This window comes from Lagenorhynchus albirostris, chromosome X (genome assembly GCF_949774975.1).
Source record: "Lagenorhynchus albirostris chromosome X, mLagAlb1.1, whole genome shotgun sequence".
Classification (NCBI taxonomy): domain Eukaryota; kingdom Metazoa; phylum Chordata; class Mammalia; order Artiodactyla; family Delphinidae; genus Lagenorhynchus; species Lagenorhynchus albirostris.
In genome coordinates, this window is record NC_083116.1 from 34,789,423 (window position 1) to 34,803,706 (window position 14,284).

At 45.3% G+C, this 14,284-nt stretch overlaps 1 protein-coding gene across 1 annotated transcript in view; it reads left to right on the forward strand.

Annotated features, from left to right (window-relative positions):
* Window positions 1-4,143: 4,143 nt before the first annotated feature.
* The window catches only part of TRPC5 (transient receptor potential cation channel subfamily C member 5), a 134,322-nt gene continuing 124,181 nt past the window's right edge, over window positions 4,144-14,284 (forward strand). Inside the window, exon 1 of the mRNA XM_060138597.1 lies at window positions 4,144-4,521. Within this exon, the coding sequence (XP_059994580.1) occupies window positions 4,144-4,521 (378 nt within the window). The remainder of the gene's footprint in view (window positions 4,522-14,284) is intronic.

The following is a 14,284-nucleotide window of genomic DNA, read 5'->3' on the forward strand; positions in this document are numbered from 1 at the left end:
GTGAGGGCCAAATGGCGCCAGCTCTGGGGATTGGCAGAGGGCAGGAAACTAGGCAAAGTCATTAGACATCTAAAGAAGCCTGCATGTAGACAAACTATATAGGGAACCCATTTTTACATCACTCTCAGCGTGTAGTGTAGAGGTGGGCATGAAACCATAAAAGGCCTCTCCTTTCCCCTCCATCACATCTTTCATGTCCTACTAAACATACATCTCTTTACTCCCAAGGCCACAGCAACTTTCCTAATCAAGGAATCCACATTAAGGTGCTATTAGCTATTGGCCACATGATTTATTTTTCCTTCCAGGGGTAGTTTTAGAGATGTAGTGCCTTAAAGCAAAGGAGTGACTCTCTAATAGTACATCTCAGGCAAACTTCTGGAGGAAAGATTTTTCTTCTCTACAGAGGAATACCATGAGGCTTCTCATAACACAGCCCGCTGGACACGCAATGGACCAGATTAATTTCAAATGCAAGAGGTGAAAAGTGACACTAGACTCTGAATTGACTATATATCATCCAATCATATTCACTTCAAGTCACAAATTTACAGTGATTTTACTGTCCTCTCTCTTTGCTACTGTCACCCACACATCTGGCATAGAGTGAGAGTTCAATGAACGGTACTGTTTGTTGCTTTCATTATTATTACTATTAGAAGCAGTAGTAGTATTAGTGCTGCCCCAGTACCTGGCACAGTGCCCAGGACATATTAATTATTCAGAACTGTAATAATTATTTTATTGCACTGGCTCCTGGCATAGTGCCTGGCACACAATAGGGCACCGACTGAGTTAGTTCCCTTTGTTCTCACCTTTCCCTGGGATACATTTGTCTTTGGTTTCCCCCCAAGCCGCACCTTGCTAAAGTGGGCACAGACCTTCCTGTAGCAATAATGCTTAGCCCAGCACCACAAGTGACACCATATGAGAAGACATCTAGCCTTCTCTTCCATGTTAGCCCCTTAAGTGGCAAATGGGCAACAGGTGCCTAAGGTCATTTTTTTTTATATGGGGAAAGCGAGGTTTTGAGCTATTGCCTTATAATTTTAGTTTACCTCTAGTCCCTGTATCCTATTATAGCCTTAAAAATATGCCCCCACCACTACCTCCCAACTAGGCTATGATCAATCTCACCACCTTTGTTCGTGTGGTACCTGAACTACCCTCATATTTTTACACTAAGTTCATCCTCCAAGGACTGGGTAACAGCTACCTTCTCCATGAAACCTTCTCTGAGACTTCCAGCCTCACAGAGCCCTTTCTGAAACCCCAAAGCATCAAATCAGTAGCACACAATTTAGCCCTTCATTCTGTAGCTGCACCAACCTCCTCAGCTAGATTATATTTGCTTGTCAAACATCCATCTGTTGAGCACCCGTCATGTTCCAGAGCCTGTGTAAGTGCTAGGAAGGCAGGAATCAAGGTACTCCTACCCGAACGGCAGGAAGACAAACACGCAGTTGAGTGACCTTGGAGAAACGTGATCTGAGTGCCAGTGGGGAACTCAGAGGGAGACTGGCTAACTTTCTGAGGGTCTTGGGGGAAGGCTTCACGGAGAAGGGGACCTATGAGCAAGGTGCTGAAGTAGAGAGAAGTTAGTTAAGTGGAGAAGGTGGGATGAAGCCACATGCAAACGCATGGTCATGAAAGGGCAACTCAGAGAACATGACTCAGTACGGCTAGAACTTGGGGAGAGATGGAGAGAGATGAGAGAATATCATGGAAGGTTTACTCATTCATTCATCAAATATGTATCCAGGGTGTGAAAAACAGGACAGATGCAACTGCACTTGAGCTTTAAAGCAAATTGGACTGAACAGACGATTACCCAGGAAGACAAAGAAATATGTCTATGTAACTAGAAATTCTGATTAGCATCAAGAAGGAAGAGAAAAGGCTCCAATGGAGAGAAGAATATGAAGGAACTACTTTATAATACAGGGTAGTTAATTAGGGCTTCTCTGAAGGGGTGGCATTTTGTTGAGGCTTGAAAGATGAAAAGAGCTGGAGAAGAGTATTCCAGGAGGTGATCCAAGGTCTTGAGGTGGGAGAAAGCTTGGCATGTTGGAAGAATCAAAAGAAGCTCCACAGGGCTAAATAATAGTGGATAAGAGTGTAAGAGTGGCTTAAGATGACATTGGAGAGGTAAGCACAAGCCAAAACCTAGTAGAGCTCAGAAAGGAGTGTTGATTTCATCACAAGAGCAGCGGGATACTAACCAAGGAGAGTGAAATGGGATCAGATTTGTGGTTCACAGGATAACTTGGGGGTGGTGTGGAAGACGATCTGGATGGGGAGAGAATGGAGTCAGGATAACTAATTATAAGGAGGTGGAATGGTCCAGGTGAGAGAGAATGAAGGCAGGGACCTTTTCTTTCTTCTGTTCCAAAAGTGACTAGTTCAGTGCTAGGCACATGGAAGGCTTCCACTGTGTTCATATTGATTAATTAAATAAATATAAACTGAATTGGGTTGTTGAGTCTCTTTTCAGGAGGTCACACTGTCCCTTCTTTCTCCTCCCTTTTTTCTTTATAACGGAGACAAGGAGGCATTCTACAATTAGTATTATTAAAGTAATTTGCTGTTTAGTGACAAATGCTTCCTCTAAACGCCACTTTCCTTTAGTCATTGCTGAGTTACTTCAAAGTAGCACAAGAAAATATCAGTGCTTCTCAAGACAGCCAAGCAGCACTCTGCTCTCCTGAGAGTTGGATGTAGAGAGAAATTTGTCATTTGGGCCTGTTCAGGGCAAGAGGCAACACTAATCTTCAAATACCAACTTCCCAGAAGATCACAAGCACATGAATTGCAAATGCCACTTGGTATAATATATGCCTCTCACTCTGCCAAAGCAGAGATATAATTACCTGGAAGAGTAAGGCAAATGTTTGTGGAGGCTGCATGTCTTCATCTTCTCTTATATCCAGGAGATGAGACAAGAGGCCCTTTATCACATTTCCATTTCTTTTTGCTGGCAAAACAGTTCGGTAATGAAAGACACTTAAATGGGTTCATCCAAACTCAGCCTCCAGAGGGTTCTGGAGGTCCCAAGGATGGTAGGGAAAGGAGAGTCAATCACCTAATGGGTCTGAGCCGCATCTTCTCCCATGGGGAGGGTAACCATTCCCATCTTATAGGGCTAGTACAAGGAGTCAATGAGGAATGTGCATGAATTTACTCTGCAACCTACAAGGCAAGAGCTCTATACTGTGATTCATGCTATGCAATTAATGGCAAAGTCTGTCTTTTATTCTTGGTCTCCCAGAGAAAGTTAAACATATTGTAGGAACTCAATAATAGGTTTTGCTTTGAAATCACTTCTGTTAAAATCTGGCTTTAGATGTGATACATGTAAAACAGGCCGTTCACTTCTCATAATTGAATCAGACAGATTCTCATATCTGTCAGCTGCTTGGTTTAGAATCATGGAGGAGAAAAATCATGTGGGCAGAGGGGGTAGTGGCTTAATCTGTTGGAGTCAATACCCCTTCCCCAGTGAGCAGCAATAAGAATGTTTCAGTTAGCACTACAGCAGTGTTTCAGTCCAGGATCTGCATCTGGGGCAGCTGCAAATGTAATTCTACAAACTAGCACAGGCCCACAGGCCCGGGGTCCAAAGGAAACTGGCCAAAGATGAGGTCCAACTTTGCATCACCAGTCAGAAGTATTATCACGAGTATTTCCAGACAGCAGAAGGGAAGGAAGAAACTAACTTGTGCCATGTCTCAGGAGGCTTCCTCGGGGCCAGCTGCTTTAATCAGTCATTGTCTCATTTAACTCCCACAGTAGCCTTGAGGTGGGAAGTAGTGTTTAGTGTGGAGCCTGGCACAATTAGTATTATTAATATCGATAAGCTTAATAATAATAAACTGAAACACCGTGAGCTTGAGTAACTTACCTAAGGTCGCAGACCTGGTAAAGCCAGGATTTGAACCCATGTCTTTCTGACCCAGAAGCCAGGGCTTTTTCTGCTATACTCCTTTGCAAGAGGAGAAAGATTGTGGCTTTAAAACAGGTGAGGATTTTCCAAGTCATTAGCAAGGCTGCCTCCATAACTGGCCACTTGAGACCTGCAGGTATCTAAGAATATCTTTGGTCTCCCTCTCTCTCCTCATTCAGGTTTCTAAATTGCTATGAACCATGGCCCAGCTGTACTACAAAAGGGTCAACTACTCACCCTACAGAGACCGAATCCCCCTGCAAATTGTGAGGGCTGAGACGGAGCTCTCTGCAGAGGAGAAGGCCTTCCTCAGTGCCGTGGAGAAGGGGGACTACGCCACTGTGAAGCAGGCCCTCCAGGAGGCCGAGATCTACTACAATGTCAACATCAACTGCATGGACCCACTGGGCCGGAGCGCCCTGCTCATTGCCATTGAGAATGAGAACCTGGAGATCATGGAGCTACTGCTGAACCACAGCGTGTACGTCGGTGACGCATTGCTCTACGCCATCCGCAAGGAAGTGGTGGGCGCTGTGGAGCTTCTGCTCAGCTACAGGCGGCCCAGTGGAGAGAAGCAGGTAAGAAGCCCCTACAGCCGGGGAGGTAGCCAGGGACAACAGAGCACCGCAGGGTCAGAAGCCTTGAAACTAAGGAAGGTTATAGGCGGGCTGCCGTTGAGAAGCCCTATCATGGCAGCCCTCTGCTCTCAAGAATAGCATCAGTGATCTCAGGTGGGATCTTAGAGCTACCCCGCATGGCCCACACTGAGTTTTACTCATTTGCTTTTTCCTTATTAGTACTTGCCCATATACCTTCAACACTTGACCTAAAAGCATCTTCTCTGTTTCCAGAACAGTCAAGCTCCTTCTACCCTCCCTACCCCCTGCTCCACATCTTCATTTCCTTCCTCACTGAAAGGGGGGACAAGGAGAAACCAAACACAGACCTGAGCTTTCCCCTGCTCACCCACTCTCTCCTGAAGAAGGACGGGAGGCCTTTCAACTTGAGTGCCACGGCACAGATGCAAATGGATACAGGGGCCTACACACCTCTCCAGTTCCACTCACGTGAATGCATTCCACCCCCAGACGTTCAGGGGTTTGCCTCTGTGATTCTCCTGTCCTCTGAGGCACCTAGGTTTAACACGCTGGAGTCATCTTTGAGTCCTTCCTCTGCCCTGTCTCCATGCTCCATCCCCAAGCCCTGTGAGTTCTTCCTTCCCAATATCTTGTATTGATACATACGTTCTTCCCAGCTCCCGCCACTGCACCTCTGCTTCTCATCATCTCTCCCCTACACAAGTGATTCTCAAAGTGTGGTTCTTGGGCCAGCAGCATTAGCATCACCAGGGGAACTTGTTAGAAAATGCAAACGTCTCCGTCCCCACCACAGACTGACTGAATCAGACACTCTGGGGGTGGGGCGCGGCAAGCTGTGTCTCAGCAAGCCCTCCAGGGTACCATGATGCCCACTCGGGTTTGAGAATCCCTGTCCTAAACTAACATGAGAACTTCTATCTGGACTCCCTGCCTCTAGCCTCTTTTCTTCTCTCAAGCCATCCTGAACAATGATACTGGCTTATTCTTTCCCAGATTGCATAACAATCCTGTCACTCCTGTCCATCCTTTCAGTGACTCCAATGTCTCTTCATTAGAAGAGAAACCAGCCCATGAAGCCTAGCACTCAATACCCTTCATTAATGGTCTTTTCTAGTCCTGTCTCCCCCTTAGTCCCTTCCAAACCCCTCAAGTTAGACGGGTCTCCACTGTCTCTCTTCCTTTGGAGCATAGTAGGCGCATGTAGTAGGAACAAAGAAAATACAGTCATCAAACATGGAATACCACAATACATGAAAAAGTAGAAATAGTACAAACCAAAACCAAAATTGCAAAGTGCTTAAAAAATACCGATAATGAAAACACTCAACATCAAATCGTATGGGACACGACCAAAGCTGGGTTTAAAGGGAATTAATAGCTTTAATACTTGCCTAGTTAAACAAGAAGGAATGAAAATAAGCTAGCTGATAACTCGCAGACTAGGAACTGGAATTGATAGAGCAGAAAGCAAGGTACTAGATTAAAAGTTCCTTGGGTAAAGGGCCTGAATCAACATTTAACACAGTGCCAAGAGAGAAGAGACCTTATCTCTCTTCTTCACTGCTGTATCCCAGCACTGGGAAAGTGCCTGCAATATCAAAGGCACTCAGTAAATATTTATTTTATGAATGAATAGTATGCATCCACACCGTGCTAAGCATTTGACACGATTTAATCCTCTCAGCTACTCTGTAAGGCAGGCACTGTTATTACTGTCCCCATGATACTGATGAGACAAATTGAGCCACTGGATGGTTAAGTCAGTTGTTCAAGGTCACAATAAATGTCAGAGCCAGAATTCAAACCCAGGCAGCCTAGCTCCTAACCCCACCCGCTTAACCACTAGGCTATCCTGCTCTCCTGGAAGTCTGAGTTAAGTCTGAGAACTCCCAGCACAGGAGTTCCGAGACAGGATAGATGAGTGGAGGATGGATGACCTCTCTGGAAAGGACATGCCTATAGGATTTGGATATATAGCTAAGCAGAGAGGTGTAAGCATGTTCCCTACCTAGTCCACGTCTCCATCCCCATCACAACTGATTTGTTCTGGGCCCCTTTTCCCTAGAGCCCTGCTAAGTGTCTGAGTGATTTCATGTGCTAATCTGAACTAAGGCTTACCCAGCTACTCTGCTCCATGATCTTGTCCACCTCAGATTATGTAGCCATTGGCTCTACCCTTCACTTGACATCAATCACACACTAATACATACTACTGGTCAGCCTTACTTATATAAATGTTTAGTCTCTGTAACTAGATTGTTTCTTAAATGTGAAGCATACTCTAATGCCCAACTGTTTCCATGCATCCCCCATCAGCACCTGACCCAGCGCCTAGTATATAATGGGTGATAAATTCTTGCTGATGAACAAAAAGGAGTCAAGTGTATCTCCCAGAAAAGCACATAGCTAGCTGCTTGAACAAGACATCCTGGACTTTCACATTCAATCGCATTTAGCTTCATAACTGTTTTGAAAGAGGGGAGAGCACAGAGGAAATTTGCAAAGAGGGGACTAGCAATGGCAGCCCTATCTGAGCTTTGAAAGGAGGCCAAGTCCTTATTTGATGGCCAACCCTTTCTCCCATCTTTCCCCATTGCTCTGGCAAACCCTGAGGAAGAAAGGCGCCAGGTAAAGTCACTCGAAAGTACAATCTAAGGCATGACCTCCCCTGGATAGAAGCAGTGCTTACCTCACATGAAGCACCACTGGTAGAATGTCAGGCAGATGAAACCTGGGTGAAGCTACTGGGGACAGGCTGTTTTTCACCAAGGGCCTTTCAGACTCACTGCCTCCTTTGTCCACCGTACATCATACTGAAGTCTCTTCAGCAGCCTTCTCCTCCCTTTCTCCTCTCTCCTCTCTCCTAAACTCCACCACCGGCCGCTACTAAATTGCATTTTCTTCCATTGCTCTGACAATTGCTGTGGTAAGTCATATATCAGTAACTATAACAACAGGCTGCCACAGTGCTGGAGCCCTGCCTCTCTGGGAGATAGAAACAAGATTTGTTTACCTGGGAGCAGTCAGGGGTGTGAGCAAACACAGGACTCCTGAAGGACCTTGGGTCCAGCTGGGCAGGCTACTCCCAGGAAGGCACTCTTCACACACACAGAATCCAAACACCTGTCCCTTTTCATGGAGGCCCTCCCCCAGCTCGCCAAAGGATCGGGCACAGCTGGCCTCCATCAATCTTGGGTGGATAAACTAGTCCCCTCTTTGGCTTTATTGAGCAAGGAGTTTGGCTTCAGGTTGGCAGTAAGGCCCCCTCTGCCGTACCCTTACCCCAGCCCATCATGCTTTTCTTCCTCTTCTAGCCTATCAAAACTGCTCTCAGATAAAGACTGGAGGCTGGGTGTACATGGCTGACCCTGGCTTCAAGTATCATCACTCACATGGACACCTGCATTTTTAATAGGTACCAAATCTTAAAGTAAAAAGGGTGATGCTCTATCAGAGAGAATTTCCTGCACCAGACAAGTAGAAGACTCCGTACGTGTGTGCACGTGTGTGTATTCTGTGGTCTTCTTGCTACTCCAGAAAACCGACCCTCTTGGAAGCACCCACTCCCTAACCACTACAGCCTATTTCCTTAGGGTTAGATGTTGGCCACCTGTGGGATTTGTGATTCCTTGGGGAAAACACTCAAATAGTTCTCATTATTCTCTGTAGTCTCTCAAAACATTTTGGACTACAGAAGGTTTAATACCAGCCTATTGCTCGTCCATGAAACCTACCGCCTTTGGCCCACTGACTCTTGGAACCACTAGAGGAGCATCGTCAGCAGGGGGTGCAAATCCAGCTCCAATCCAGAGAGGAGTCTTGTGTCTGTCTACGGTCAAAACCAGCTCAAAGATGAAGCTTTGTGCATATGGAGAACTTGTCAAAATACAGATTCCTGAGCCCCAATCCATACCTACAGAATTAGAATCTTGGGGTTTGGGCCTGGAATCAGCATGTTAATAAGCCCACCCCCAACCCGTTTCTAGGTAAGAGGTCTATGTGACTCTCTGTATTCATCTCCTAGGGCTGCCATAACAAAGTACGGCGAACTGGGTGGCTTAAAAGAAATGTATTCTCACAGTTCAAGAGGCCAGAAGTCCGAAATGCAGGTGTTGACGGGCCTGGTTCCTTCTGGAGGCTCTAAGAATCTGTTCCATGCCGTGGCTTGTAGCTGCGTCACTTCATTCTCTGCCTCCGTCATTATATGGGGTTCTCCTCTGTGGTTGTGTCCAAATCTACCTCTCCTATCTCCTATAAAGACACCAGCTGTTTGATTTAGGGCCCACCCTAATCCAGGACTAACTCATTTCAACTTGATTACATCTGCAAAGACCCTTTTTCCATATAAGGTCACATTCACAGGTACCAGGTGTCAAGACTTGAACATATCTTTTGTGGGGATACAGTTCAACCCACTACACTCTCGATGAGAAATACTAGCCTAGACAAGTAGTTTTCAAACATTTTCAGTAGCGGAGTCTTTCATTAAATGAAATCCTACAGAGACGTAAAACAAACAGACCCAAGCAGAGCTGCCCTAGTTTAAGTGCAGGTCAGGGTCAAAAGCCCCACTTCTTCACACACACACACACACACACACACACCCATAACTCCTTGGCCCTGAGAAGAAAGCATAACTGGAAAACCACTGGTCTAGAAGACAGAATGACAGACTCTAATTTGGAGTTTGAGGTGCTAGCCAGCTTGTAGCTAACAGGGTGACCTTGGGCAAGTCATAAGGTCTTTTACAAGTGTCCAGTTATAGAATCACCCTACAACTCAATTTCCTCATCTATAAAATGAAGCTCACAATGCCCACCCCTACCTAATACAGAGGGCTGTTGTGAGGAAGAAGTAAGATAAAGATATAGTAAAGTCTTCTGCAACAGACATTAATGCCAGACAGAGTTCAATGACTATTATCTTCAGCTTCACTCCATCAGTTTGACTTAGCCTGTCATATTGTGTGGAGAGACCAGCTGGTAAGTGGTGCTCACCACAAGGCACCGCCAGTACGGTGACGGGGAGAGCCTCTTCTCCTGCCATGACCCCACATTCCTCCCTCCTTGTTCACTGGAGTCTAAGGATTTGAGCAACAGGGAGGTAGAGCTGCTGGCCTCGGCATCAACAGCCCACCCAAGGAATTTTCTTTCTTGGTCACTTGCGTCAATGCAGGGAGGTGGCAAGAGGCTAAGCCAACCTTCTCCCCATGGCCCGCCCCTCTGGGCTCTGCCGTAATTACTCATTTGTCTGTGGCAGATGGCTCCAAATTAAAATTGGTCTCACAGATGAGCTAGCGAGATTAAGTCTCAACAACACCGATAAGTGTTTGTGTTGAGATTGCAGAAAATCAGCAACAAAGCACTCCACTTACCCCTTCCCCTATCTGATCCTTGGTCCCAGGGAGAGATGGAACAGTGTAGAGGGGACACTGAGGGCCTAGGAAAAGGTGACTGGTGCAAAAAATGGGGCCTACAGTGTCTAGCCTATAAATCTCAAGGACTCAGCAGGAGAGCAGAAAGTAAAGAACAGAACTGCACAAGTCACTCTATTTACAGGCAGCCTGGAGTAGTAGAAAGAACAGAGACTTTGGAGTCTTAGCAGTTTTAGTAGATGTGCTTCCTTGCACAAGTCACTTAATCTCTCCAAACCTCAGTTTCTTCATCTGTAAATGTCAACAATAATGGAGCCTACCTCATAGAGTTCTAGTGAAAATTAAATGAAATAATCCATGTATATTACTTAGAACGGGTGCCTGACATAGTGAATACTCAATACATGGGAGGCAGTACTGTTCCTGTTCCTACTAGTTGAAGCCATGCTGAGAACTCCTGCTGGCTAATCTCATTTATTCATTTTTAAATATGTATTAAGCACCCACTAGCACATAGTGGCTAAGAGTTCAGACTGCATGACCTTAGGAAAGTTGTTTGCCCTGACTGAGCATCAGTTTCCTTATCTGTATAATGGGGTTAATATTACCTACATCATAAGTGGTTGCGAGGTTTAAATGAGAATTATTTTTTAACATTCGGCATAATTTGTGGCACATAGCATTCAATAATGATACTCATATCATTAGAATTAATACAAAATATTATTAAGTCTTTGTTACCTGAATTGCCCAATATAACAATAGGTATTTATCGCTATAATAATCTGAGTCACAGCTTTGATTCTATGAGTTTCGTTCCAAAGTCAAAGTTCTAGGCCAAACACATGGGTTGTGTCAATCAAGTCAAGAAAATAAATCAGCCACTTCATTGGAAGAAAATGTCAGAATGACCGCACGGCATCATATTGGCCAAACTGATAAAGTGAGTTCTCTCCTCTCCTGTACCTGTGCTGACGTTTTGTAGGCATGGGCTGCTTCACTCACAGAGCAGAATCATAGGGTCTAGAGGTCATGTGGTCTGAAATGACATGTCCAGGGTCGCTCAGCTGAGCTCGAACTGGCACCAATGTTTCCTGTCTCCCGAGCCACTATTTCTACCACCCCACACGGCCTCTGAGGAATCATCAGAAGCAGTAACACTTACAACAAAGCTGAAAATTAACAAAGCAACTCCAAGTAGTGTCTATCTAAAACAACTCATTCATAACGAAGTTCCAGCAAATGAGTCGTTCTGTTCAGTTTTCTAAGTATGTGTGAGTACTAATCATATGCCTCATGATAAAAATGAAAGATACCGTGAGTGCGCTCAAGACATTGATAGTCTCATGGGGAGAAAAGACATGCACAGGCTGTCCAACCAGTCCGCCCCCTCAGTGGGCCTGGCCTCCTGTGCTCCCAAGGGACACAAAAAACCTAAGGTAGTGATGCTTACCTTTCAGAAAGAAAAATATAATTATTTAAACTTGGTCCCAAGTAGACCAAGGGAGCTAGCTGCATAATACTTCACAAGGAGGAGACTATGAGATAATCTCAAAAGCAGGTCACTAAATAAAAACACATGAGGTTTTTTAGCCATGACTGACCCCCCCCTCCCCCTTCAGGGTTCCCACCAGCACAGGGCTTCCTTTCTGTAGCCTCATGCTTATGGTTGTATACGGCCCTGACCCACATACACATGTCCAGTTAGGGAGTTTCCTGTTCTCCTCTCCTCTGGGTAGATGGATCACAGCTGTGTATAACAGACCCCCTCCTCCTTCACCTCACATGCGCAGTTATGTAGAGGACAGCCATCTTCTGTCTCCTTTTCACCCCAGGCTGCTCATCATACTGGTTTTTTTCAACTTATGGTTCTTGTTGCAAACTCCGTTCAAGTGTGAAATATCAGTGCAAAACTCAGCACTCTCTTCCCATCTCTCCTTCCAGCTGTCCTATCCCAGAGCACCAAATGTTGCCTTGTACTGATTCCTTTCCATATGCCAACAACAAACATGGGACAGAAATAGAACGGTGCAAGGAAATATGTGTTACATTATCCAAAACGTGTGATGTGGACAATATAGAAGGCCACTCTGGTTACAAGTAGACAAAGAGCTTTCAGGGGAGGAATATTTGAGAAAAGAAATAAACTTTGAGCTGGAAAGGAAGAAAGAAGGGGACGGGACATTTGTCAGATGGAAGTGAATGAGCAATGACATGGGTAGTGGGAATGGTGGTGGCCTGTTCACAGTAGGTGCTGGAGTGAAGGGCTGGTGATGAAAGCAATGCCTGGGACTCTTGTTACCCTCATGAGGTTAACCTCATGGAGGAAGGCCCCAGATACCTGACTCAGAGTCAGGACACTGGGTGAGGTGGGCCCTGAGTCTTATCAGAAACAGTAGTTCTTGGGCTCCTGTGCTCATCTGCCCTCCCTCTTTATCCTCTGATCCCAGTTGTAGTAAAGGAGAATGAGTGTATGGCCACTGGCTGAGCAGCTCCTTAGGTGGGACCTTGGTGAACACTCTCCACTATCCCAGCTGGTTGCTACTGGTCCTCTGATTGGCAGTTGGGACAGAGAGGAGTGATGTGGGATGAAAGAAAGAAGCTGGACCCACTGATCACCCAGGGGCCTTTTGGACAGGTCTGCCCCTCAAAAAATATTTGTGAGGAGCTGACCATATTGATCTTTGACTCTCTCTCCTTTTATCTATCTTCTTCCCCAAATGGTACTCTCTCTCTCCTCTCTTCCAACACCTCCCCATACTCACGGGTACAATGTCTGTGTCCCATTTTAATCTCATTGGTTGACAACTCTCTTGGATTCCAGGATATCAAGGCTACCTGATTCCTCCTCCCTCTCTGACCACTGCCTCTTAGTCTCTTTTGTAAAATCCTTATCTTTTCTCTTGCTTCAATATCCATGCTGTCCAGAGTTCTGTGACTTTTCCTTTTCTAGCCCAATATCTATCAGAAGATCCATAATTTATTTTCAAAATTTCAGAATACATTTTAAATGTACCTCAAACATTGAAATTCCCTGTGTCAAACACTAACAAACACTAATTTAGCACTTACTAGGTGCCAGGCACCAGTACATAAACCTACATTAATTTATTCAATATTCACAACCATCCTGTGATGCAGGACATTACATTGGCCAAACAGTTCGTTCGGGTTTTTCTGTACCATCTTATGGACAAACTTGAATGAAAATTTTGGCCAACCCAATACTATTATCCATTCTTACAAATGGGGACATCAAGGCACAAAGAGGTTAAATGATTTCCCCAAGCTCATACAGCTAGTAAGTGGACAAACTGGGATTCAAACCTAGGCAGTCTGGCAGCAGAGTCTGTGTTGTTAATCCTCGTGCCAGCCTCGTTTTGCCCTCCAAATCCTCTTCCTCATCCGGTGTATCCTTTCTCAGGTGATAGCACCTTTACCCTTCCATTTATCCTTTCAATTATGTAGATCTGAAACCTTGCAGATGTCTTCATCTTCACTCTCTCCTTCAGCCACCCACACCCAGTTGGATACCAACTCCCTTTGAATAACTTAATTGAAGTGAAGAGGCAAACATACAATGAGTCCAAGTGTAATGCTGTGAGCGATAAGAAAGTGCTGTATATGTGGGAGCATAGGTATCTGATCACGCCACTCAAACGACCACAGTTGCTCCTTATTTCCTGTAGAATAGAGTTCAAAATACAGGCACAGGGTTGATAGTTTGAGGAAAGAGGGTTGGTTAATGACCCCTCAAACCATGCTGAATTGTCACTGATAAATCGAGCCTAGGATTGGAAGGATAGTGAAGCCACCAGACAAGACAGGATGAAAGAAGTGGCTTTTTGTATCTGCAGAAAGTCTATGGAGTCAGAAGGAAAGCCACCTTAGTGAGGGCCATCCCAGATTCAGGGACCTACCGATAAATGCACACTTTGTTACCTCTGGCAGGATTAAGTGACCCCACTCCAGCAGCCAGTCTATTCTAAGGAGTATGTCAGCCCTCTGAAGTCCTCGGTAGAGGGAAGGTAATCAGCGCATGATTACCAGGGGCTTGAATGAGGGAAATTTTCCTGGTTCACCTTGCTATCAAGTGGAGTGCTATTGTCTGTCCATTAGTAAAGGAGGGCTGCGAGCCAGATATTAAAAAGGCATTGAAAGAACCTTCCAAAGAAATCCAAATCAGAGAAGGAAATGAAGCCGGTCCCATGACGAATCTCTCGTAAGTCTACCACCTTTGCCTCCTCCCCAAGAGAAGGGGAGTGATGACCCATAAAAAATACCTCTAAAGCTGCAGAGTGTCATTTCCAAATACCCCTCTGCTCTTCAAGGGCAACCTGAAGTGATTTGATGTTTGGGACATCATCA